Raw genomic sequence first — 20,828 nt, 5'->3', positions numbered from 1 at the left:
ACCTCCGCACCGCAAAGCTCCCCTCCGATTTCCAAAGGTTTCCCTCAACACCACCCCTCACCTCTTCCCCATTAACCTTCCTTCCTTCTTCCTCTCTTACCAAACAAAACCATCACTATGTCCGCCCCCACAGAATCCGACCCAACCCCCCTCGAAACCGCCCAGCGCGAAGAAACCGAAAAAGCCCGCAAGGCCGCCGAAGACGCCGAGCAGTCTCAACTCCCCTACAAATGGACCCAAACAATTCGCGATCTTGACATCACGATCCCCGTTGACGCAAAGTATCGCGGGAAGGACTTTGAGGTTGAGATCAAGAAGGAATCTATACTTGTTAAGTTGCGTGGGAAGGATGGGGAGGTTTTTGTTCAGGTATCCCAATCTCTTCTTCCTGACACCCTGATGTGAGGGTGGACTGAGATGCTAATTCATTGTTAATGCAGGGCCCCTTCCCACACCCTATCAAAACATCCGAATCGTCGTGGACGCTCGAGACTACATCAAAGCCAGCCGGGAAGGAAATAAGCGTTCACCTCGACAAAGCTAACAAGGCAGAGTGGTGGGCTCATGTCGTTACTTCCGCTCCCAAAATCGACGTTTCCAAAATCACGCCTGAGAATTCGAACTTAAGTGATCTGGACGGCGAGACGAGGGCCATGGTTGAGAAGATGATGTTTGATCAGAGGCAGAAGGAGCTGGGGTTGCCTGATTCTGAGGAGCGGAAGAAGATGGATATTTTGGAGAAGTTTAAGAAGGATCATCCTGGTATGTTTTTGTTCTTCCTTTGTGTTTGGAAATTTGGAAGGGGATTGCTAATTTGTTTGTGTGTTTAGAGATGGACTTTTCGAATGCGAAGATGGGTTAAGACGATATAACAGATACCATACCATAGCATAGCGGACTATGCTAATGAAGCTACGATTATTGAAGATTGACTACTTTGTAACTTTTTCTGTTCTAGCAAGAGGGACCAGAATCAGCGTGATGTAGATCAATACCATAAGACTGAGCGGAACAAGACCGCCCTCCGCCACGAATACGAGCCTGGGCACCGGCACCACAACACCTCTTGTTCGACTTGAACCTCTGACGTACCTAAATCATCCATCATGCAGCCTCCCTCTCTCCTTTGCACATATGATCCAATGCTACCATGAAAGGCCAGAACGTCCCCTTTCGCGTGAAACTCCCCTCCCAACCCACTGAACGCGTCTACCACGCTCGGCGCGCGCACAGGAAGTCAAGAGAGGGGTGTGCAAAATGCAAGGTCCGACGAGTTAAGGTGCGTATAATTCCCATTCCAGCTTCCTTGGGATGATGTATGTGGATGAAGGGCTGATAAGGATGCTTGGTGCAGTGCGATGAGACACGCCCGCAATGCCAGAAATGCATCAAGCTTGGACTCGGGAGGGAGTGTGTTTACGAAGCTATTCTTCCGCCTGGATACGGCAAATCAAAGGGGTTAGACGGCGGAGATAGTGATAATGTGATTATCGCGCGGTTTCTCGACGGTGTTCCTGCTCCCTCTCCCGATGGGACGGCGCATAGTCTTGCTGTCAGCGCGGTGTCAAGTCAGATCGACGATGTGTTGGGTGCGACGCAAGGAAAGCTTCGCTTCAAGGGGTGCATGGGGAATTTGGATACGATCAGGATGTTTCAGGATACTATCACGCCGACGATTATTAGTCAGAATGGGATGAGTGTTATGAGAGGGAAGATGATTGGCTTGGCGCTGAAGGTGAGAACGGACACTATTTCAATGTTGGGAAGCAATTGACAGACTGACTTGACTGCCTGTGCAGTCCCCGTATCTAATGCATAGCATTGTCGCTGTTGCAATTGCGCACCTGAGGACTGCGCTCCCGGATAGAGAGACTGCGGATCGATATACCCTGCTTGAAGCGCATCACTGGCAGAGAGCGATAAGGCAGTATAGCAGTGATCTGCAGTCTCCAACGGGACCCAACAACATGGACCCATTGTTTTCAGCTTGCCTGCTAATGACAGTCAACTCCTTCGCCATGAACTCGTTTAACCCGAGGCAGTCATTTGTGTTCTCGTCGAACCCAGCAGTCTCACTGAACTGGTTATTTGTTCAGTCCGGTCTCCGCCATCTTCTTGCCCGATCTCGACCCTGGGTTCGGAAGAGCATGTGGTGGGACATGTTTATGGATTCGCGAAACGATCTGTTTGATGATACAAGGCCTGGAAGGGAGGGACTGCACTCTGGGCTGGCAGACCTCTGTGGGATAAGTGAGCAGACGGACGAGACCAACAGCTCCTATTTCCTACCACTTCGGATGCTCACTCCCTTACTCGCCCTCGAACCATCATACAAAACCTTCCCAAGGATAACAACGTTCATGGGTCGGCTAGGACCAGACTTTTACGAGCTCCTCATCACAAAGGACCCTCCGGCACTGGTCGTCCTCGCTTGGTGGCTAGCGCTCATGCTGGGTGTTGACCTGTGGTGGGTAGAGAAACGGGCTCGCTCAGAGTGCATCGCTATCTGTATGTATCTGGAGAATAGTCTGGATCCTCTAGTACTAAAGCTGCTGGAGTTCCCGGCAAGTGCTTGTGGCTATATGCTCAAACATGTTTCGTTGGATGTGTCGCTAGACGAGGTACTGGGGGCATCGCTGGATCCGATTGAGCAGCTTCAGGTGGTCGAGTTCAAATAAGGCAGTCGCGGCCCTCAACTGGAGGGCCCATCCCCAACCCGCGACCTGAAAGCCAACAAACTTCTACCGGACATCCTCCAGCTGTTATCATAGCGATTGGCATTTTTACTGGCATCTATTCTTATAATTCCGATCCGCTTATCTTCAGACCTGGTCGAACGCCTCGGGCATGCTTCGTGATGGCAGGGGACCGGGAATCTGCCTTGAATGATCCCAGCGCCGATAGCGCGGATCCCTCTGCTGGTGAGACTTCTGACCGTGGTCGTTATGAGGATAACGATGGTAGTATTTCTACTGACGACGAAATAGCTACATCAACCGTGGATACTGCGGAGATACCGCTAGAAGAGCAACCGCGCACCAATGCATCATTGATCTCATCCGACGGCTCGAATGAGCCGCCGCTTGAAGCATTGTTTCAAGCGGTGATTGCCTTTGAAGTCGCGGAGGTACGGATTTTAGTGGAAGACCGCTTATGCCCTGTCAATCGACAGATTCTCAAGCCCGCAGCTATCGACTACTTCAACAAGGCTGTATTGGAAATCTTAGCTGTTGGCTTTGCTGCGCAAATGGCCAAACTGTTACAACATGCACGGGGAACCCTCCAACAATATGACCTCAGGAAATTCGATATACAGGACGAGCAAACAATCTTGGACTTTCACAGCGGGGAAATCGCAGCCGAACTCCATAGCAATGGCTACCTCGCGTACAGCAAACTTCGAAATCTCTTCGCTGATATTTTCAAACCTAGTCCCTCTGTCTACACCCTAGTCGAATCCAACTTAGAGGCAGCGCAAATCCTCTATGATGCTGGGTTTCATGATGTTCAACCGGCTAATAAATTCCAAGAACAGTCAATTGTTTCGTTGAAGGTCCCCCAACCGGCTCAATACCACGGGAAATACCACGGGAAATACAAAACAGAGAACGACACAGATGCGCTCTCCAAATATATCAAGATGTGCGACTGGTACAAAGAAAGGAGTGCCAATATGACATTAGTGTCCGATGATGATGGGTCCACCCCCTTGCATTGTATAGCCGGCCACATTGGACGGTATTTGGCATTCATAGTAGCAGACTACACGCGCTCGTACCGACACGGAGAGGAAGATGCAGAGACAGCCGGACGTCGGTTCAGGGATCACTGGGCCAGCGCCGTTAAGCCAATGATCAAGAACTCACCTGTGTATCGGATGATATGTCGGGACACTGAGCATCGCGACATCTGGTCTTGTCCTTGTTCAGAAAGAGGGTGTCTTCCAGCGGATATTTTACTATGCGAAGTCTTCCGCACATATTGTCAGTTCGTTGTACCCGGTCGGCGACCAGCGGTAGTCACGCATTTGGCCTATCTCCTCGTCCGCAGAGCCCGGCCGAGAAGAATCCAGGGCAATAAAACTCGCGAAGAATCTGGGCTCAACCTCCCAGTCATGTTGCGCTACTGGATTTTCCCATGCCTCGACATCATCCACACATGCCGGGCGGGGCGGGACTATCCACGCGCATCATCGACTAAAGAACGACCGCCCGCTCACCACGAGCAGTTGAACCGGACGTTGATCATTTCAAGTTCAAGTTCGAGACAGACAGCCAGTCATTGGTGCAGGCTTTGGGCCGGGGCGGCGTGCTGGCAATGGACAGTGGTACCATTCGAGATGTTTACGATAGCCTCGGTGATACCTAGCCATGAGTTTATGGGTTTGGCCACGCCCGATTGAGCGCAAATAGTCGGTACACTCATAGATAGGTAGGATTCAGCATAGGATTGAGAATAGTCATGCTTTTTCAGAATGTCTTCGGAATCCTATCCGTTCTACTCACCGTAGCCGTAACAATGGCCCTCTTTCTATACAGAGGCTCTGTACCCAGGCCGAGGACGAAAGATATTAACAGCTATGAAGACCATCCTTCACACACAATCTCGACCGTGGCCATAACCCTCAACCCCACAGACAGATCAAGCTAGAAGCCCTACCTACCTCCTTCCCCTCCGCAATCCTCCCCACTAGTTCGCAAGAATCACTTGCTAGAATCAACAAACATCCTCAACAAACATCCCCTTCCCATCACTCTCACCAAGATCAACCTTCAACACGCGCCCGAATACCTCGAGTAACATCTCGAAACAGACTTTCGAGATCGCGGGATCGTACCGGCCTTTGCTTAGTTCGTCGCGGATGAATGCGTCTGTCGCCCAGCAAAAACACGTTAGATTGACCATGGTCTGGATGTAGTTGGATGCGGAGGTAGGGTTGGGTTGGGTTGGGTTCGGATATGAGAAGGGAAAGGATAAGGGTAAGGAAAGGATAAAGGCAAGGGAAGGGAGACGTACGCTGCGCCCAAGCAACCTCATAGAAACTAAATAGGACGCCCTTTTCATGCAGTGTAGAGCGGATCAAGTCTCGACCAGCGGGCGGGACGTGGGTGTCGTTCTTGCCGAATATCTGGATGCCACATTAGCAACCTTTCTTAAAACCCTTCTACCAACTCTAAAAGTAAATCAAGTGAAAAACGCACCATAACAAGCTCCCCTTTGATATCTCCCGCTCTAACCAAAGAATCATCATTCTTCCCCCTTCCAAGCGTATGAGAGTGGATGTCCGTCGCGAAGTAACAAACGCTCGCATGCACGCGAGGATCAAGGGCACAGCGGTACGCAAGGTGTCCGCCGAGACACATCCCCGTTGCGCCGATGCGGCCGGTACATGTCTTTAGACTTAGGAGGTATGAGACGGAGAGTTGTGCGTCTTCGTCGTAGGCGGGGATTGTCTGCCACGCAGACATCCACAATCAGCATAAATTTCGAAAGATGAGGGGGTGGGGAATCGTAGGGAAAGCACGCACCTTCGCAACCTTCCACTCATTCCCCTTATCCGTGTCCTCAGCATCATACTTGAGTGCCTCGGGACCCGTAAATTCATGGTAGGAGCTCGGGCATGCAACGATGTATCCCTGTCCGGCGATTTGGCGGGCGAAGCGGGCGACTGGGCCGGTCACTAACAACGATCACTAAATTAGCTTGCTGGCCATTGTGTTCAAGAAAGAGTTGGATATACCTTGATAAATCTCACTAAAGACAACAACACCAGGGAATCGCGCATTTGGGTATCCTGGGATCGTGGGATGGAAGACATATATTCCTGTTGGGAGACTGTCAGAGAGAGGCGTCTTGTGGTGAGGATGGGCTAGTTCGTACGCATCGAGCCATTGCCGTCTGCGGTTGTGGGGACGTCGTGTGTGTATTCCTGGATCAACATTTTGAGCCACGATTGACCTTTAAAGTTCTAGGTACAGTAGTTGGTGAAGTGTTGAAGCTAGCTAAGCTACGGAGCTTGATAGAGTGCGGGGTGCTGCTACTGATAAGAGTCACGTGGTTGATAAGCATCGTGGTATTTCTATTGAGTTTGATTGTTTTGTAGAATTCTGTAGAGTACATAAAGTACATGTCTGCATCGAGATCGGATTATCGTAATGTAATTAGTCGGCGTCACTGCCATCCAGGAACCAGAAATGTCAAAAAGGGTTGTGTACATCCTCCGTAGTGGGCAAAAGGTAAGAGCAAATGTAAAAACAGGTGCAGAAGCGAAGGTAATAGATACAGCGAATGGTAGTACAAAATCAAGTGGTCGAATCAAGGTGTTGAGAATTGGAGCAGCGAGTTGCCGCAGTCGTCAGGTAATTGGGAAGTCGATGATGGAGTGGACTCAGCCAGAAAGGCGCTTAGAAGACGTACTAGAAACCGTTAGCTGACGCTTAGACATAGTTTGGGTTGACGTACAGGAATGAACAGGTAGGGGACCTGTTTCTCATACTCGGCCCAGGCCTCACCGTACTTGTTGCGGCAGCGCTGGATGTCGCGCAGAGCACGGTGGGAAATCATGCAGGCGAAGAAGACCGGGTAGAACCAGGGGAACGGGCTGTTGAATCCTGTGATAAGACCCCAGTTCAGAGCAAAGTACAGATCGCAAGTATAGTGGATCTTGCGAGCCTTGCCGTACCATCCGTCGACCAGGATCTTGGAGCCATCGGCGGCGGTGATGGTCTTGGGGTTCTCAACCGTCTGCCAGGGGAGCTGGGGGAAGGCCTTGCGGAAGACGCGGGTACCGCGCTCTTGCTGGCGGTAGCGGTTCTTCTGGCTGTTGGTCGTATCCCAGACCCAGTAGACGAACAGGTAGGCGATATAGAGGAAGACCAGGAAGAAGCGGTTCCAGTGGTATGTGGCTGGGTCGTGGTTGGCGAGGTAGATGGTGCAGTGGCAGTAGCTCAGGGGCACACCGGCCAAGTTCCAGAAGATCAACATGAAACCCCATTTCTCATAGTACATATCCCTATGACTGTTAAGACAATTCGAATTATTGAGTTTGAGAACTTACCATGTGGAGACAATGCACTCCTCGCCCTTGGAGCAGGCGTTGGCGTAGAGGAAGTGAGCGAGCAAGAGGAATCCAACTTCTCCAGAGACGTATCCGTATACCTCCCACTGCCTCGCGGCGGCGCCCATGGTGACAAGAAGAAGGATGTACCACGGCAGACGGACCTCGAAGAACATCTTGAAGTCAAGAATGCCAAACATACGAGGGTTGAGCTCGGCACCCATGAAGAAGTCGTAGATGGGGTAGCCAGTCATGCGGTGCTGGGCTCCACGAGCCAAAGCCGAGAAGTAGGCAATGAAAGCAACCAAGAATCCTGAAAGAATGGCCACGCTCATGAGAGGGCCGAATTCATCAATAATAGTGTATAGCTTGAAAAGACCGGTAAAGTGCAGAGTGAATGCGATCGCAATGGTAGTCCAGAACGACCAAAGAGCGGAGCAGTAGTAGGGCAGCTGCTTTCCCTTGAGGTGCGGCAGAGGGCGGCCCATAACAGTGATACCAGGGGCAACGAGGTAGAGAATACCCTCGAAGATAAAGAAAGTCCAGTAAATAGTCCATGCCTTGAGCGATGGGAACGCGCCCTCGTACGCCAGTCCTGCAAGGTGTCCGAAAAACTCTGACAGAGTCTGTCCCTCTGAACGCGTAGGGAACTTGCCGTCATAGTATGTCGCGCCAATCCACATGTAGTACATCAAGAGCGGGAAACCGATCATCATGGAGAGAACGCCCATTGAGCCTCCGAATTCGAAGTGTCCGCTGTAGTCGACCTTGGGGTCCATGCCTTCCGCCCAGCCGTCAACAATGCGCTGGTTCTCGGCCGCGACGTTGCCATTGGCGTGGCCATTGGCGTGACCATTGGCCTTTCCGTTGGCGTGACCGTTGGTAGTAGAGGTCTTGACGTCGTCTTCGGAGTCCTCCTCGCTCTTTGCTCGAGGGCTGCGGCGGGTCGACCTTGTGCGGCCCCTGGTCTCTGTCGCGGAATCAGTCTCCTCGGGCGCGACGCTGCTGCGGGTGACGCGGCGACCGGGGGTTTCAACGTAGCCGGGGCGGTCAACCTTTCTAATCGCAAAAACCCAATTAGCAATTGACTCTGAAAGCACCAGGGGAACGGTTGGGTTCAACGAGGGAGGTTGGCGCATCGCCCCTGATCCGGAGTGGCAACTTACTTGGGGGTTCTTCCCGTCTGAGAACGAGTGACTGTCATGATTTCGTCGGCATAAGACTCTCGAGAGGCCTAACCTTCGAGAGAAATGAATGACCAAAAGAAAGAGGAACAATTGACTGGGGAAAGGGAAAAGAAAAGGGAAGGATGGAATGTTTGGAAGGACAACAAAAATAAAGCTGGGGAACATTTAGCACGCCGATCGTTTAAGGGGCCAGCAAATCACCGCCAAAGGAATGCTCCACCGGCGCAAACAAGATCACTTGCAGGTCCTAGCAGAAGTCAGATTGACAGGGTTTATTTATTGATTTTGTTCTAATTTCTAGCTTCATATGTAAATGTTGTGTATGATTGTCAATGCAAATAGCCTTCAACTCCTGCTCCTGCGACTCCCAGATAATCGACGTCAATCCTGCGCTTGAAAGAGAGAAAAAAAATACAGAGAAGGGTAGTATAAACAAGAAAACGCTAGCACAGCAACCGTCAAGCACCTCTTTGGATGTTCGTCGACATCAGGGTGATCTTCTTGTTCTTCTTGCCCTTCTTCTTGGCTTGCGACGAAGAACTGTTTTCATCGACGGCCGTCTGGGCAATCAGGTCAGACTCCTGCTGAGCGAACAGCTCTTCTTCCCATCCTTCTCGCCACCCATCTCGAGGAGTTGATCTCAGGTGCTCTGGAAGTCCCCCTGACTGTGCAACGGCAGCGGTGCCCCAGACGGTGCGGGCTCCAGGTGGGCTGCTTGAAGGACTTGCCAGGGCACTGAAGTGGGAAGGTGCCCGAGGGGGTGACGCAGAGGACCCTAGCTCGATTCCAGACTCAGCTGCAGAGGCGCCACTCGCCAGCGGCAGGAAATCATGGTCGTTGAACGGACGGTCGGCGATGCTGATACTGGGCCGCTTCTGGCGAGCTGCAGCCCAACGTTTATCGTCTTCTTCCTTTTCGGCTTTGATGCGGCTCTTTTCCTCGCGAGCTTCCTTTTCTTTATTTCGCTTCCTTCTCTTGGTCAGGTCTGTATTGAACTGTTCTAGAACGTCAGGCATGATGGTCTCTCTCCAATCGCACTCTAGAAAGTTGACTTCACAGCCTTGGGGGAGGTGGCCGAGGTACTTGACTCGTTTCCGGAGTTCGTCGTCGACAATGTGACCAGTTGTAATGTGTTCGACTCGGGGTAGAATTGTGGCGGGAAATTGTGAGTAATCACCAAACGCAGCTTTGAGGACGCGAATGTCGAGGGGAGAGAGGTAGTAGTGAGGAAGTGCTTGGTAGAAATAGTATGGCTGGTCGGACGGATGAGGCGCGTTTCCGCCCCTGACAGGATGTTTCTGCTTGGACTTTGCGCCATTTGTAGCGGCCAGGTTCAGGTTTTCCATCGCATCTATTGTTTGAGATAGCCCGTTCTCTATTAAAGGAGTGGCCGGCTGATCGGACGAAGTTTTGCCGGATTTTACTGCATGTTGAGACGCGTACATGAGAGCAACTTCTTCTGGGGGTTGCTGAATCTCAATTGGGTCTTTCGGGGGTCGAGTAGCACTTGGGCTGGGCGATGATTCAGGAGGATTTCCAATGCCATGGAGCTTTTGTTTGGCTTCATTGATGGCGGACACTGCCTTTCTCGTCCAAGTTGTCTCATCGCCGAAAAGTACTTCATCTTCCTGCTCCTGCCTGCGCAGATCTTCAATCTCAATATCGTATTGCGAGCTCATGTAGTCTTCTCCCCCCTTCATGATACGAGCGTAATCCGCAACCTCGGCAGCATGATACCACGGAATGTCCTCTTCAGGAGCAAGGGCCTCAGCACCATCTCGAGGAAGAGCAAGAGTACTGCGCGGTTCTCTCTTGACTAGCCTTAGTACGACGTCTCCCCCTTCGAACGGAAGAACTCCTTCCTGTCCGCTAAACCATCTCACTGGTCGCGTTTCCGAGATGTAAATAATGTCCCAACAGATGGGGCACTTTTTCGAGCGCGCCTTCTTTTCGGGTACTGGGGTCTCGGCGTCTGTCGAGTGCATAAAGCGAATTAGACACGGCAGACAAAAGATGTGCCCACAGCGAGCCATCCGTGGAGCGACAGGTGTGGATAAACAGATCGGGCAGCTCGACGACTGAGTCTGGGCGGAAACGAGGATCTGAAGAATCGAGTCCCAGTCGAGATGGACATCAGCATTGGCTGCCTGAGCATGGTAGACACGGTTTGGTGTTACGATGAAACGATAATTGGCGTGTACGTAGCGCGCCTTGTCCATCGCATGATAGCCAGAACCGAGGCCCCATGAATTGTAGCGGCGTGTGTTTCGCGGCGGCGGATGGTATTCAGGGCGAGGAGGGAGGGAGAAGTTCATTAAATGGGTGATGGACGTTTGTCCTTTGCGGCTGGTTGTCGATCTCATGATGGTCTGCCTGATTAGCATGTTTTTCGAACCAGGTAAGTGATCTTACCCACCGACTCATCGATATCATCATCCAACAACCGAGGATGTCTTTGTCGCTTGTGTTGACTCTTGAGAGCCTGATTGTTCCGAGGCGAGCTCGAGCTCCTCGAAGCCAATCCTGCGCCAAAACTCCCTGAGCCTCCGCGTCTGCTTGCGCTATCAATTGCCGGCGCGGAGTGAAACGTCGAGGGTGACGACTTATTGGGAATGTTCACCGCCTTGGAAGAGGTAGGAGTCTGGCCAGAATTGGACGACATTGCTCGCCCGAAGCAACAGTAGTGTTTGGTGTTCCAGTCGGAAGTGGATGAGTATGAGGGGTCGAGTCTTTCTGACTCAACGCGGGCGTCTCCGCAGGGGTAACAACCAGGAGGCAAAAGTAAACCTTTTACTCCGGCCTACAGATGTAAAACAATATAATTGAACAAGTAGACAAGTAATCCCTGCGGGGCAGCTATAGGAGAGGAGAAGCACCAGCAACCTGATCCTTCTCCGGCTCGAGGCAGGGAAAGGGAGAAAAGCCAGTAGAGAGTGAGGGGCGAGAGCTGCAGGTATGTCATTGCTGCGCTTGGCGCTGGGAGCCTCAGGCACGTGCACCCGAGCCAGCACCGAAAAAAACATCATCTCGTTCCCAGTTCGGAGCTCTGTCGCCTTTCTGCCGCTGCCCGTTACCCGGTGCTCCCTCCTCCCTGCCCGCCCTCACCCTGGCACTACCTCTCTATCCTTTATCCTTCGCGTCAAGTGGTGTGTTACCCTGTTGTTTAATTTTGCTTGTCTTTCTGTCTCTCTTTCTCCCCCATTGCCCCCTCGCTTTCGAGCGTTTGCTTTCGCGCTGGCTAACACACGACTCCCCCTCTTAGACCGTTCCCACAGACACCGCCGACCATCGTCACTTCAACTCCCTGCCTCCTCTCCTAAGCCATCTAACCCTTTAGGGATAATGGCCGCCTAGAAGGCACATCGCTCTCTCGAATATCTTTCCGGACCTCTTATGGCTCCCATTGCGGCAACGCGTGGCTGAAATTGTCAAGGCGGCTCGCTTTCGTGCCTGGACATGATGAACCATCATCTGCCCGCAATGCCCCATGGGCAGCCACCCATTCCTGCGCCGCGGCGCCAGCAGGACGTTCCTTACGCCAGCGGCCCTCCCAACATGCGTTCGCCACCGGCGTATATGGGTTACCCGCCTCAGATGAACGGTCATCCCCCTCCCGCCGCCTTCTCGCCGCAGCAGTACCCTCAGTGGTACGCTCCTTATCCGCCGATGCAAATGCCTCCACCTCGTCCTCATTTCAATCCTTATGCACCGGCATTCATATCGTCGTACCCTCCTCAGCAGCCTATGATGGCGCCGGCGCACATGCCACCGCAAACGCTTCCTCTCCAGCCAAGGGCTTCCACTCCCTACCAGAACCCGATGTCCCCATCTGTCGTCCCAGCTCCTGCACCGCTTCCACCTCATACTCAGTCACCTGTCGTGGTTCCCGTTCATCCCACTCCCAGTCCCGCCATTTCATCTCCTGGTCCTGTTCCGGTTGCCGCTGCTTCGCCTCCCAAAGAGCCTTTCCGTGCTCCGGTAAGTGATCTCGATCGTGTTACTCCACTCCTAGTACTAATGATCAATTACCAGCTCCCGTGGCTTTCGAATCCCGATACTCCGTTCCCGGCCAGAGCTCCTCGCAAGGCGCGTAGGACCCGCAATTTGCAAGCTTCATCTCTTTCCGTGGAGCTTCCAGCAAAGGACGATCCGCGTGTCCAAGAAGCTCAGGCTATAGAACAGCCAAAGACTCAGGAGACCCAGGCTCAAACACCCTCTGAGCCGGAGACCCCAACCATTTCCGCCGCTCCTTCTATCGCAGATTCCACCCAGCCCACGACGCCTTCTTCTGCTGTCCAGAGTGCAACTGTCCGCCCTCAGTCCCAACCCAAGGGATCAAAGGCGACTCTACCTGTCGTGCCAGTCCTTCCAGTCCTTCCCACACCAAGCACTCCTCGCCGCGGTACTCAAGGCGAGGCTAGCCGCCCTGCGGAAACACCAAAGTCTACTAGTGAAGCCACTACCGAGACCCCACAGGAGGCGCAACCTACCGACGCGACTGAAAACAAGCCGGAGGAGCCTGCTAAGCCAGCTATTCCTAAATCTTGGGCGGACTTGGTCCGGAACAAGAACCTCGCACGTGCGGCTGGACAGACTGCTGCGACTGGCGTTATCAATGGCGCGGCTCCTCAGCGAAACCAGACTGTGGCAGATGTTATCTCCAACATTAGTGATGAGGTCTCCCAGTACAGTGATAAGGTTTCGTTCCTGGAACCCAGAGGTCTTGTCAATACCGGCAACATGTGCTATATGAACTCAGTGCTTCAGATTCTTGTTTCTTGTGTACCTTTCTATCAGTTCCTTGACCACATCGGAAAGCGAGCGTCCCACAGCATTCAAAGCAGTTTCCCAATGGTTGATGCCTTGATCATGTTTATGAAGGAGTTCCGTGTCATAGATTCCGCTGAGGACGAGGAACAGCTGCGGAGGAGACTCAAGCCCACCGAGATCGAGCAATACGGTGAGGCATTCGTCCCCGAGTTTGTTTACGAGGTTATTCGCCAGCTTCCCCGTTTCCGAGACATGCGCCGTGGCCACCAGCAGGATGCTCAGGAGTTCCTCGGTTTCCTTCTTGAGGAGATGCACGAGGAATGTGCCCGCGCTGCAAAGGAAGCTCCTGCCCCGGCAGCTGATTCCGTATCTACAGAAGGCGAGAATGGTGATGGTTGGCTTGAGGTTGGTCACAAGCAAAAATCTGCTGTTACGCGCTCATCGGGACATATTGCCTCCGAGTCGCCGGTCACAAAGATCTTTGGCGGCAAGATCCGATCTGAATTCCGCGTACCTGGCAACAAGCCATCGGTGACTCTCGAACCGTACCAGCCACTGCAGCTTGATATCGGTGCTCCTGATGTTCACAACATCATCGACGCGCTGAAGGGATTGACCAAGTCGGAAAGCATCCAAGGCGACTTCAACTCTGCCCGCGGCCCCAATGTCACTGCCACCAAGCAAGTCTTCATTGAGAATCTGCCTCCCGTCCTCATCCTTCACCTCAAGCGCTTCCAGTACGACAGTGTGACGCACGGTACGCAGAAGATCTGGAAGAAGATCGGGTACCCTCTTGATCTAGAGATTCCTCGCGAGGTCTTCCCTCCCCACAGACGCAGCGTCATGATGGCCCAGGGCGGTCTTCCCAAGTACCGACTCATTGGTGTCATCTACCACCATGGCAAGAACGCTAGTGGCGGTCATTACACTGTTGATGTTCGTCGCCAGGAAGGCCGTGAGTGGATTCGTCTCGACGACACTGTCATCCGTCGCGTTAAGAGCGAGGATGTTGCTGAGGCCGGCGGCGAAGAGGACCCTAAAGTGCTCGCCGCTGCACTTGAACAACACAAGCGTGACAAGGAGCCCGGTAATATCTACGACCATATTGACCAGGGTGAGCAGTCGGACGACGAGAGAGGCTGGAGTCAGGTCAACGGCACATCTGGTGGCCACTCGAGCAAGAAATCCACCTCCGCTGCCGTCAATGGCGCTCCTAACCAATCTGGAGCATCCTCTGGTATCCGAACGCCTCTGGGACGTTATGGTACTCGCGACAACAAGGTCGCGTACCTGTTGTTCTATGAGCGTATCCCATGATCGGCTATATGACGGTCGAGACACCCGCTTCAACTGCGGAGTATGATGCTCTGATGACTAAAATGCGAATGAAAGCATTTTTCCCTTCAACAGCGTATGGACTCTTACCTCATCGTCGAGCAGTCTGATCAATTGCCCGATTGTCTACCCTTCGATCCGATGTGATTGCACAAACATCCTTGTCTTTGATCATAACCTATTCACTTGATGAGAACCAGTCTCATCCAAAAGTCTGGAAGTACTTGGCTTTCAACTTCCCGACTTGTCTTGCTTTTACTGGCATTGCTCCGATGGTCCTCTAACCATCTACTCTTATGCCTTATTCACTACTTTACGATGCCTTTACGTCGATATTGCCATCTAATCTATTTCACCCGCTTATCGCCTGATACGGCGGCTTCCCTTTTGACCTTTGCATTGACCTCTACACTCCCCGATTTACCGCTGTTTTACTTACGATGTTGTATCTGGAGGATGTCGCTCTGATATATACCCCGAATTTCCTCGCATAGCCCATTGGTTTACCTCATCTCACGGCTGCCATTCCTGTGCTTGTGCTTGCTTGCTTGCTCTGTGGCATGAGACGGGATCATTACGACTGCATGAATTTCCTTTCATAGATGTGTACGTACGTTGCGTGTTATCATGAGCGTGGTTGCTGTTGCCCTGTTGCTGTTGCTGTTGTTGCTGCTGTTGCTTGGTGTTGGTGCGTGCTGTGTGGGCGGTTACCTTTATCGCTACCGCTACTGATGGATTTGGCTGGTGTGCTTCCGGTGTGTTTGCTAGATGGGGAGACGCGGTTATGTTTTTCTTATGCTTTCTTGTTGGCGATGTTCAAAGCCAGTGGGATGGGACTGGGACTGCTGGACTGAACTTATTGCCGAAAAGGATTCTTATGCAAGAGGAGGAAGGGGAACGGAAGGAGGAATGGATATTGGGATTCTTCGTGGATCAACGTCTGACTTGTGAGACAAAAAGCCTGCTTCAATAAAACAAACTGTCTATCAATATCGCTGTAGCATATACCACTCTCCAGTTTGTTGTCACTTCCCCTATATCCCCAAGATTAAAGAAGAGGCAGTTTTTACTTATTAGCGGTTCGCTCAACACAAAATTTTGTCATCCAAGAAGTAGACTAGAGGTACAGGGGATATGTATCTCGACATGACCTGTACATGATCTCCAAACCGCGATCAAACCATTTAAACCTAACCCGCACCCGCCCAACATAACATGCATAAAAACCTCGGCAGCCGAATCTTCAAGAAACCCAGGGTACCACGTCTTAAATTGTCCGAGTTTGTTGACAGTCTACCCAATTACTCCAGCCTTGGAATGCAAGGTTTATGGTCCCGGTAGCGGGAGGGCGGGAAGGGTCCGACCCCGCACGAGGCTCTGCCCTCTCAGGTACCTTATCTCGACTCTAGAGTCGGGCTGTGCTGTGCTAAGATGCAGGTGAGCTTGGTTTGGCTGCAGGTTAGAGTCCCGTTTTCTTTCCTTCGCTTCGCTTCCTGACCTCTTCTCATTCAATTTCTGATCCTTGTTCTTTCCCACTGTGCATGGGGTACATTTAGGGTGCCGTGATACATACCAACCCTAATATACCATAACAAGGTAAACCAAACACTTTACTTCTCAGCATTACAACAAAAATGTATCCGGTACTAAAGAAGAACGTGACGAAGAGCGACCGCGAAAAGATGGGGAAAAGCGAAAACAATCCCAATCTCACCCCCAGTCTGCGGGATCTATTCGCTCCTCAATCTGCGGCGGCTAAATGCCAGCCACCGGCACATGCAGCTTCCCCTTTATCTGACAGCGAGAATTCTCTATCCCAACCGACGGTAATGAAACTGGCTGGTATCACGAGGGATGAGATTGAGGCTGCGTCTGCGTCTGCCTTTTCTGCAAAGGTAGCGGGCCGTGGGGACGATTTGATGACGGGTGATAGGAAAAAGGAAGAGAAAGGGGAACAGAAAGACAAACAGAAATTAATTACGACTGGCGAGACGGACAGTCTAGCTGCTGCGAAACATGAAGATCTCGGTCGGGACGAGGACGACAAGGCTGAGCGAGGCGAGAACTGGAGTTGGAAAGCAGCTTCAGCTTCAGCTGCGGCAGGGGGCAACAATGATAAGCACGAGGCTGAAGATGGAGAAGAAGAGGAAGAGGAAATCGAGCCTGATGAACGCACGCCGCTAGCATCTGAACACGGAGCAGCGTCCAAAACAGGAGAGTCGGCGAGACAATTAAACGAGTCAGAGGAGTCAGAGGGGTCTAATGATGGTGATTCGACGAGATCGAAATCGAACGCTAGGATGGCGCGTCTGAAGAAAAGGATGGCGAGATATAAAGATCGCTTGAAGACAAAAGTAGAAGATATGTTGAGTTGGTCCCGTTTGCTGATTGCCGTGAGTATTGTCGCGATCGCGATGCTTTGTGAGTGCCCCATCATCTCGATTTATCTTTTTATCAAAAACTCATTGCTGCAGCAATTCTGGTCGCTGGTTGCTCATCCTACCACATGAGGGGTATATGGCTTGTATCCTTCTCGTACGCCGACGAGGTCAATCAGCAAGACAATATTGTCTCAACAGACGCCGTTCTGAACCCAGCGTTCTACGAACTTGCGGCCAATATCAGTTCAATGGGTGACCTCCAGGTTCGCGTCGGATATTTTGGCTTATGCGCTGCCAGCCGCGGCTATAGTAACAGTAATTGGATATGTCGGTCCTCGGCTACGGAAATTGCAGAGACGCTCAATAGCACACTGGATCCGTTGAACTTGCTCGCCGTTGCGGATAACTATAAGGACGGTGTGGTTGTCTCTGTTTTCATGTGAGTGCCCTTGTTTTCTCCATTCCTGTTCGTGGGGCCTGCAAAGAATGGTCATGGAATGATGCCCTAGATACTAAGCGTGCTGCAGCATTGCATCCACGGTTTTGCTAGTGATTACTACTTTCATTAACAGCACGTTCCCCGGATGGCACGATGAGGAAACTGCGACGGGAGAAGTTGAGGTAAGACCATTCCCACGGGTCGCATCGGTGGGAATGATTATTGCTTGCAATTCAATTGCCATAGCAATTCTACTGGTCGCCGTTATCTGGCAGCATGTTGCCGCAGTTGCTCATTCTGCTGGTGTCCAATCCATATTTGGTGAGGTGGTGAAGACAAGAATAGGCACAACAGCGATGGGACTCGGCTGGGGTGCGGTCATGGCTACAGCGGTGTCGGTCCTCATGCCAATTCTCACATTCATGTATCTGAGCTATCACATTAAGTTGCTCAAATCAGGCTAGATGGGCAAGCTATGGAGTTTTATTTTTGTTGGCGGCCGTATGTGTCCCGATTCTGAAGCATGCAGTAAGAATTATATTCTTCGTCGCAAGATAGTGTCTTACTCGACATGTGTCTCATTTCTTGTGTCATTCCGCCAGCCTTCGCTTAAACGCCGTGCGAGAACAAATAAGCTCACAGTAGTCAGCCCGAGAAGTAACAGTACAAAGGTGATGCTGACGCTCAGACCAATAGTCAACTCTCGTTTCCATAGAACCACAACTGGTGGGACAAATACGACTAGCAAGAGGATGGACAGTGACCCAACGTAGCCAACCTGAGCAAAAGCCCGCTTTGGGAGGGATTTTATTTGAACCAAGAACCAAAGAAGCACAACCCGGTTGGATATTGAGGCGGCAGCAGGGATGGGATAATGCGTCCGTATAGATTTCAGTACCGACAGCTTTCGTTTATGTACCCAGGTGCTCCGCGCAAAGGCGCGTATACCGTATGTTGTGACGCTCAGCGACAGGGCGCACGCAACAAAGTGGGACACAGGGACCGGATTTGACAGGCTTTGTATTTGCATCGAGAATAACGATGCCACGAAAGAAAGTGGGATAAAAAGAAAGGCCAGCTCTGTCAGGCGTGAGATACTCTCCGTCTCCAAAATGGCGCGATGGCTTTCGATGAACTGGAGTGTGCCTGATATAGTGTGTAGTGTTTTGTCAAGTCGCTCATTTGCCTTGTCAAAAGTGCTGCCAATTCGATGGACATGTGTATCTCCATGATATTCTTGTTCACTGCATCGAGTCAGTGATTTTAATGCTTCCTGAACATCCAAACTCAAGTCGGGGATCTGGGACTGCAAGCGCGCTACGAGTGTCCTCAGCGCAAGAATGTCGTCGAGCTCAGCGTCAGGCGATAAGGTAACCTCTAAGACGTCAGACTGGATGTCAGAGACTAGTCGCAAAAGCCCCAATGTATCTGATTCGACAATGCCGGCGAGAATATGCAAGGGAGTTGAATTGAGGCCAAAAAAGGCATCCATGCACGACTGCGAAGAAGCCAAATTCGTATAAATGAAGTTTAACGCAAGGTCTTCTAGCCGTAGAGCATCAACATCGGCAATAATATCGGGCGGCATTCGCGGAACAAGGCACTTATACAATGGAGAAGACTGCGTTGTGGCGTTGACAGGCGCAAGGCGCGGCAATTCTTCCGAGTCGTCCCAGGGTACTGACCAACGTGTGTGAGCTTGTTGTGGAACTTTGTCGAGGAGCATAATCACTGCAAAATAGTGAGCATATTACTGGGAGAGGATCTCGTTTTGCCGTACCATAATTGCAATTATCGTCAACCCGGATTTTGAAGATGGATGCTCGCTCCTCAATGGCAGCCAACCTGACCCTCGAAGAGAGATTTGACGATTTCACGGAGAAGTTTACTAATTCTGGCCGGAGAACATTTGCCCCAGAATGAACCAGAGTAAACTTTGCTCCGGGCCTGGTCACTTCTTTGGTAACTGAACGAGCTTCAATAGCTCTACGTTTTTCAACAACCATTGCACCATTGCGAGCAACCGGACGACACCAACTAAAAGAGATGTACGGAGTTAGGCGTGTCGAAGATTTCCAGTTGGGGCTCATGCGATGTTTCTCATTATCCATGAGACTGGAACTATTGTTTATATGATTAACGAAGAAGCGCGGGTCCAGATCAAGTACTGCTCCTAAGGTAAGACAGATAGAGGGCGCCACATCTTCCACGAGAATATATCTCGTGGTAACTGCTTCATGCCGGCGTCCGAGCCAATCTGCTAGGGTATCGTGAGAGGAATCGGCATCCCAAGTTGACGGCCCTTGGGCTTGAACCTCTCCATCGTTGTAGTAGTCGATGAACTCGATTTGAACCGGACACTCACTCTCTTCGAGGAGTTGATTGTATTCTGGGAGGAACCGGGCTAAGCGGCGGACTTTCTGCTCGTAGGCAATTCTTGCTCTCTGAAATGGTGATCCTTTTGCCATTTCTGTCTATTTGGTCCCTCACTTGAAGTTGGAAGTGAGATTCTGGCTAAATGCAGATCGTTCCTTCAGGCTGCAGGATCAAGCATGTCCCGGCGCGGGTGAACATGCCGTCCGATAGGCTGCATCTTCCTCCACAAAAAAGGTTGACAAGTTGTTGTTGATGGAAACATGGACTGCGTATGATCGAGAGGCAGAAGATATCGAAACCTAAGGTGGTAATCGCACATTGCGTTGTCGATTCCCAAGGCATGAACGACCAGCCATGAACCAAACGATATTGCGGCCCTGATGCCCATGACTACCGAGGCAGCGACATTCCACCCACAGAAACTGTAGACTTTATACACGCATCTGAGATATAGTGCCAGCATACCAAGATCATGGCGAGTACCAACCAACGAGGGACATGGCTTACGATGCCTCGAAATGACCACGTGACATTGTAGTCTCGCTATTGATCGTCCCTCTCAACCCCTGTCATTTCATCTCCCCATTTCATTCAAAGTGACAGATCGGCAGAATGTCAGCCACAATGCTATTGACCGAACTTGTGTGAGTATAAGGGAAACTCCCATGGAAGTCATATGGGGGAAAATACAAAAGTTGGACGCAGCAGAGTAGTACATTGCTTATCTTACTGCGGGGTGACATGCAATCTTGATGATTGCGTAGTGTAACGCAAGGTCGCGAACACGTAGGCTTGACGAAAATCTTGGGAAACTGGAATGTAAGATCAAAGCTGCATCTCCCAGAAGAATAGATCCTATAGGTGACTGGTGTGGCAACCTTCAGCAAAGGATCCTGTATTTGGACCGGGAGATTGAGTTATCCATCGGAGAAGAGCAAGAAAGCTGTTTAGTGCATTTTAGGAACAGTGCTGGCAGGTTCCCTTTCTTGAAGCTAAGGAAGGTCCAGGGGAGTATAGAGCCTGCCATGCTCTGTCTAGCTCGGTATCACTTGCAATATCCCTAGCTTACTCCCAGATTATGTATCGGGTCAACCCTGCCTTTGGGGAATATGTCTCCTATCATACGGAATCACGTTACGTCTCATCCAGGGAAGGACACTGCCCGGGGTATGGTGGGTTCAAAAACATGCATGGGATCCCTAACTCTGTACCTCATACATCCTTGTCGCACCAAAGATAAACAGGCTCGACGGAACTCAGCTGAGCACCATTCAAACGCAGAT

At 51.4% G+C, this 20,828-nt stretch overlaps 8 protein-coding genes across 8 annotated transcripts; 5 read left to right on the top strand and 3 right to left on the bottom strand.

Moving 5' to 3' along the window:
• Positions 1–117: 117 nt before the first annotated feature.
• BDV14DRAFT_201937 (NudC domain-containing protein) lies at positions 118–862 on the top strand (the record flags this gene model as incomplete). Its single annotated transcript, XM_073773884.1, has 3 exons — positions 118–369; positions 441–762; positions 831–862. The coding sequence occupies 3 exons, from the start codon at positions 118–120 to the stop codon at positions 860–862; spliced, it is 606 nt and encodes a 201-aa protein (XP_073626270.1).
• A 144-nt stretch (positions 863–1,006) lies between these two features.
• On the top strand, positions 1,007–2,768 carry BDV14DRAFT_90940 (Zn(II)2Cys6 transcription factor domain-containing protein). Its single transcript, XM_073777838.1, has 3 exons — positions 1,007–1,279; positions 1,355–1,735; positions 1,800–2,768. Exons 1-3 carry the CDS (start codon positions 1,151–1,153, stop codon positions 2,676–2,678), a joined length of 1,389 nt encoding a protein of 462 aa, XP_073626269.1. The 5' UTR covers positions 1,007–1,150; the 3' UTR covers positions 2,679–2,768.
• An 89-nt stretch (positions 2,769–2,857) lies between these two features.
• Positions 2,858–4,368, top strand: BDV14DRAFT_201935 (uncharacterized protein; the record flags this gene model as incomplete). Its single annotated transcript, XM_073773883.1, has 2 exons — positions 2,858–3,983; positions 4,229–4,368. The coding sequence occupies 2 exons, from the start codon at positions 2,858–2,860 to the stop codon at positions 4,366–4,368; spliced, it is 1,266 nt and encodes a 421-aa protein (XP_073626268.1).
• A 348-nt stretch (positions 4,369–4,716) lies between these two features.
• erg4 (c-24(28) sterol reductase) lies at positions 4,717–8,261 on the bottom strand (the record flags this gene model as incomplete). The annotated part of the gene is made up of 8 exons (XM_073771427.1): positions 4,717–4,871; positions 5,017–5,128; positions 5,202–5,453; positions 5,529–5,680; positions 5,741–5,824; positions 6,459–7,012; positions 7,058–8,116; positions 8,224–8,261. 8 exons carry the CDS (start codon positions 8,259–8,261, stop codon positions 4,717–4,719), a joined length of 2,406 nt encoding a protein of 801 aa, XP_073626267.1.
• A 246-nt stretch (positions 8,262–8,507) lies between these two features.
• On the bottom strand, positions 8,508–11,146 carry BDV14DRAFT_176696 (RING-type E3 ubiquitin transferase MAG2). The gene is made up of 2 exons (XM_073769291.1): positions 10,661–11,146; positions 8,508–10,613 (listed from the first exon to the last, which is right to left on the bottom strand). Exons 1-2 carry the CDS (start codon positions 10,904–10,906, stop codon positions 8,703–8,705), a joined length of 2,157 nt encoding a protein of 718 aa, XP_073626266.1. The 5' UTR covers positions 10,907–11,146; the 3' UTR covers positions 8,508–8,702.
• A 457-nt stretch (positions 11,147–11,603) lies between these two features.
• On the top strand, positions 11,604–14,435 carry BDV14DRAFT_90917 (mRNA-binding ubiquitin-specific protease UBP3). The gene is made up of 2 exons (XM_073777837.1): positions 11,604–12,222; positions 12,277–14,435. Exons 1-2 carry the CDS (start codon positions 11,701–11,703, stop codon positions 14,329–14,331), a joined length of 2,577 nt encoding a protein of 858 aa, XP_073626265.1. The 5' UTR covers positions 11,604–11,700; the 3' UTR covers positions 14,332–14,435.
• BDV14DRAFT_90913 (uncharacterized protein) lies at positions 14,436–14,975 on the top strand. Its single transcript, XM_073777836.1, has one exon. The coding sequence runs from the start codon at positions 14,539–14,541 to the stop codon at positions 14,815–14,817; it is 279 nt and encodes a 92-aa protein (XP_073626264.1). The 5' UTR covers positions 14,436–14,538; the 3' UTR covers positions 14,818–14,975.
• Positions 14,976–16,439: 1,464 nt separating this feature from the next.
• BDV14DRAFT_209992 (uncharacterized protein) lies at positions 16,440–19,637 on the bottom strand (the record flags this gene model as incomplete). The annotated part of the gene is made up of 3 exons (XM_073775787.1): positions 16,440–16,529; positions 17,852–18,900; positions 18,950–19,637. The coding sequence occupies 3 exons, from the start codon at positions 19,635–19,637 to the stop codon at positions 16,440–16,442; spliced, it is 1,827 nt and encodes a 608-aa protein (XP_073626263.1).
• Between the last annotated feature and the right edge of the window lie 1,191 nt (positions 19,638–20,828).

The sequence above is a fragment of the Aspergillus stella-maris genome (genome assembly GCF_047715825.1).
Source record: "Aspergillus stella-maris strain CBS 113639 unplaced genomic scaffold BDV14scaffold_42, whole genome shotgun sequence".
Classification (NCBI taxonomy): Eukaryota; Fungi; Ascomycota; class Eurotiomycetes; order Eurotiales; family Aspergillaceae; genus Aspergillus; species Aspergillus stella-maris.
The sequence above is the reverse complement of the archived record's forward strand: the minus strand, read 5'-3'. Positions and strand labels throughout refer to the sequence as shown.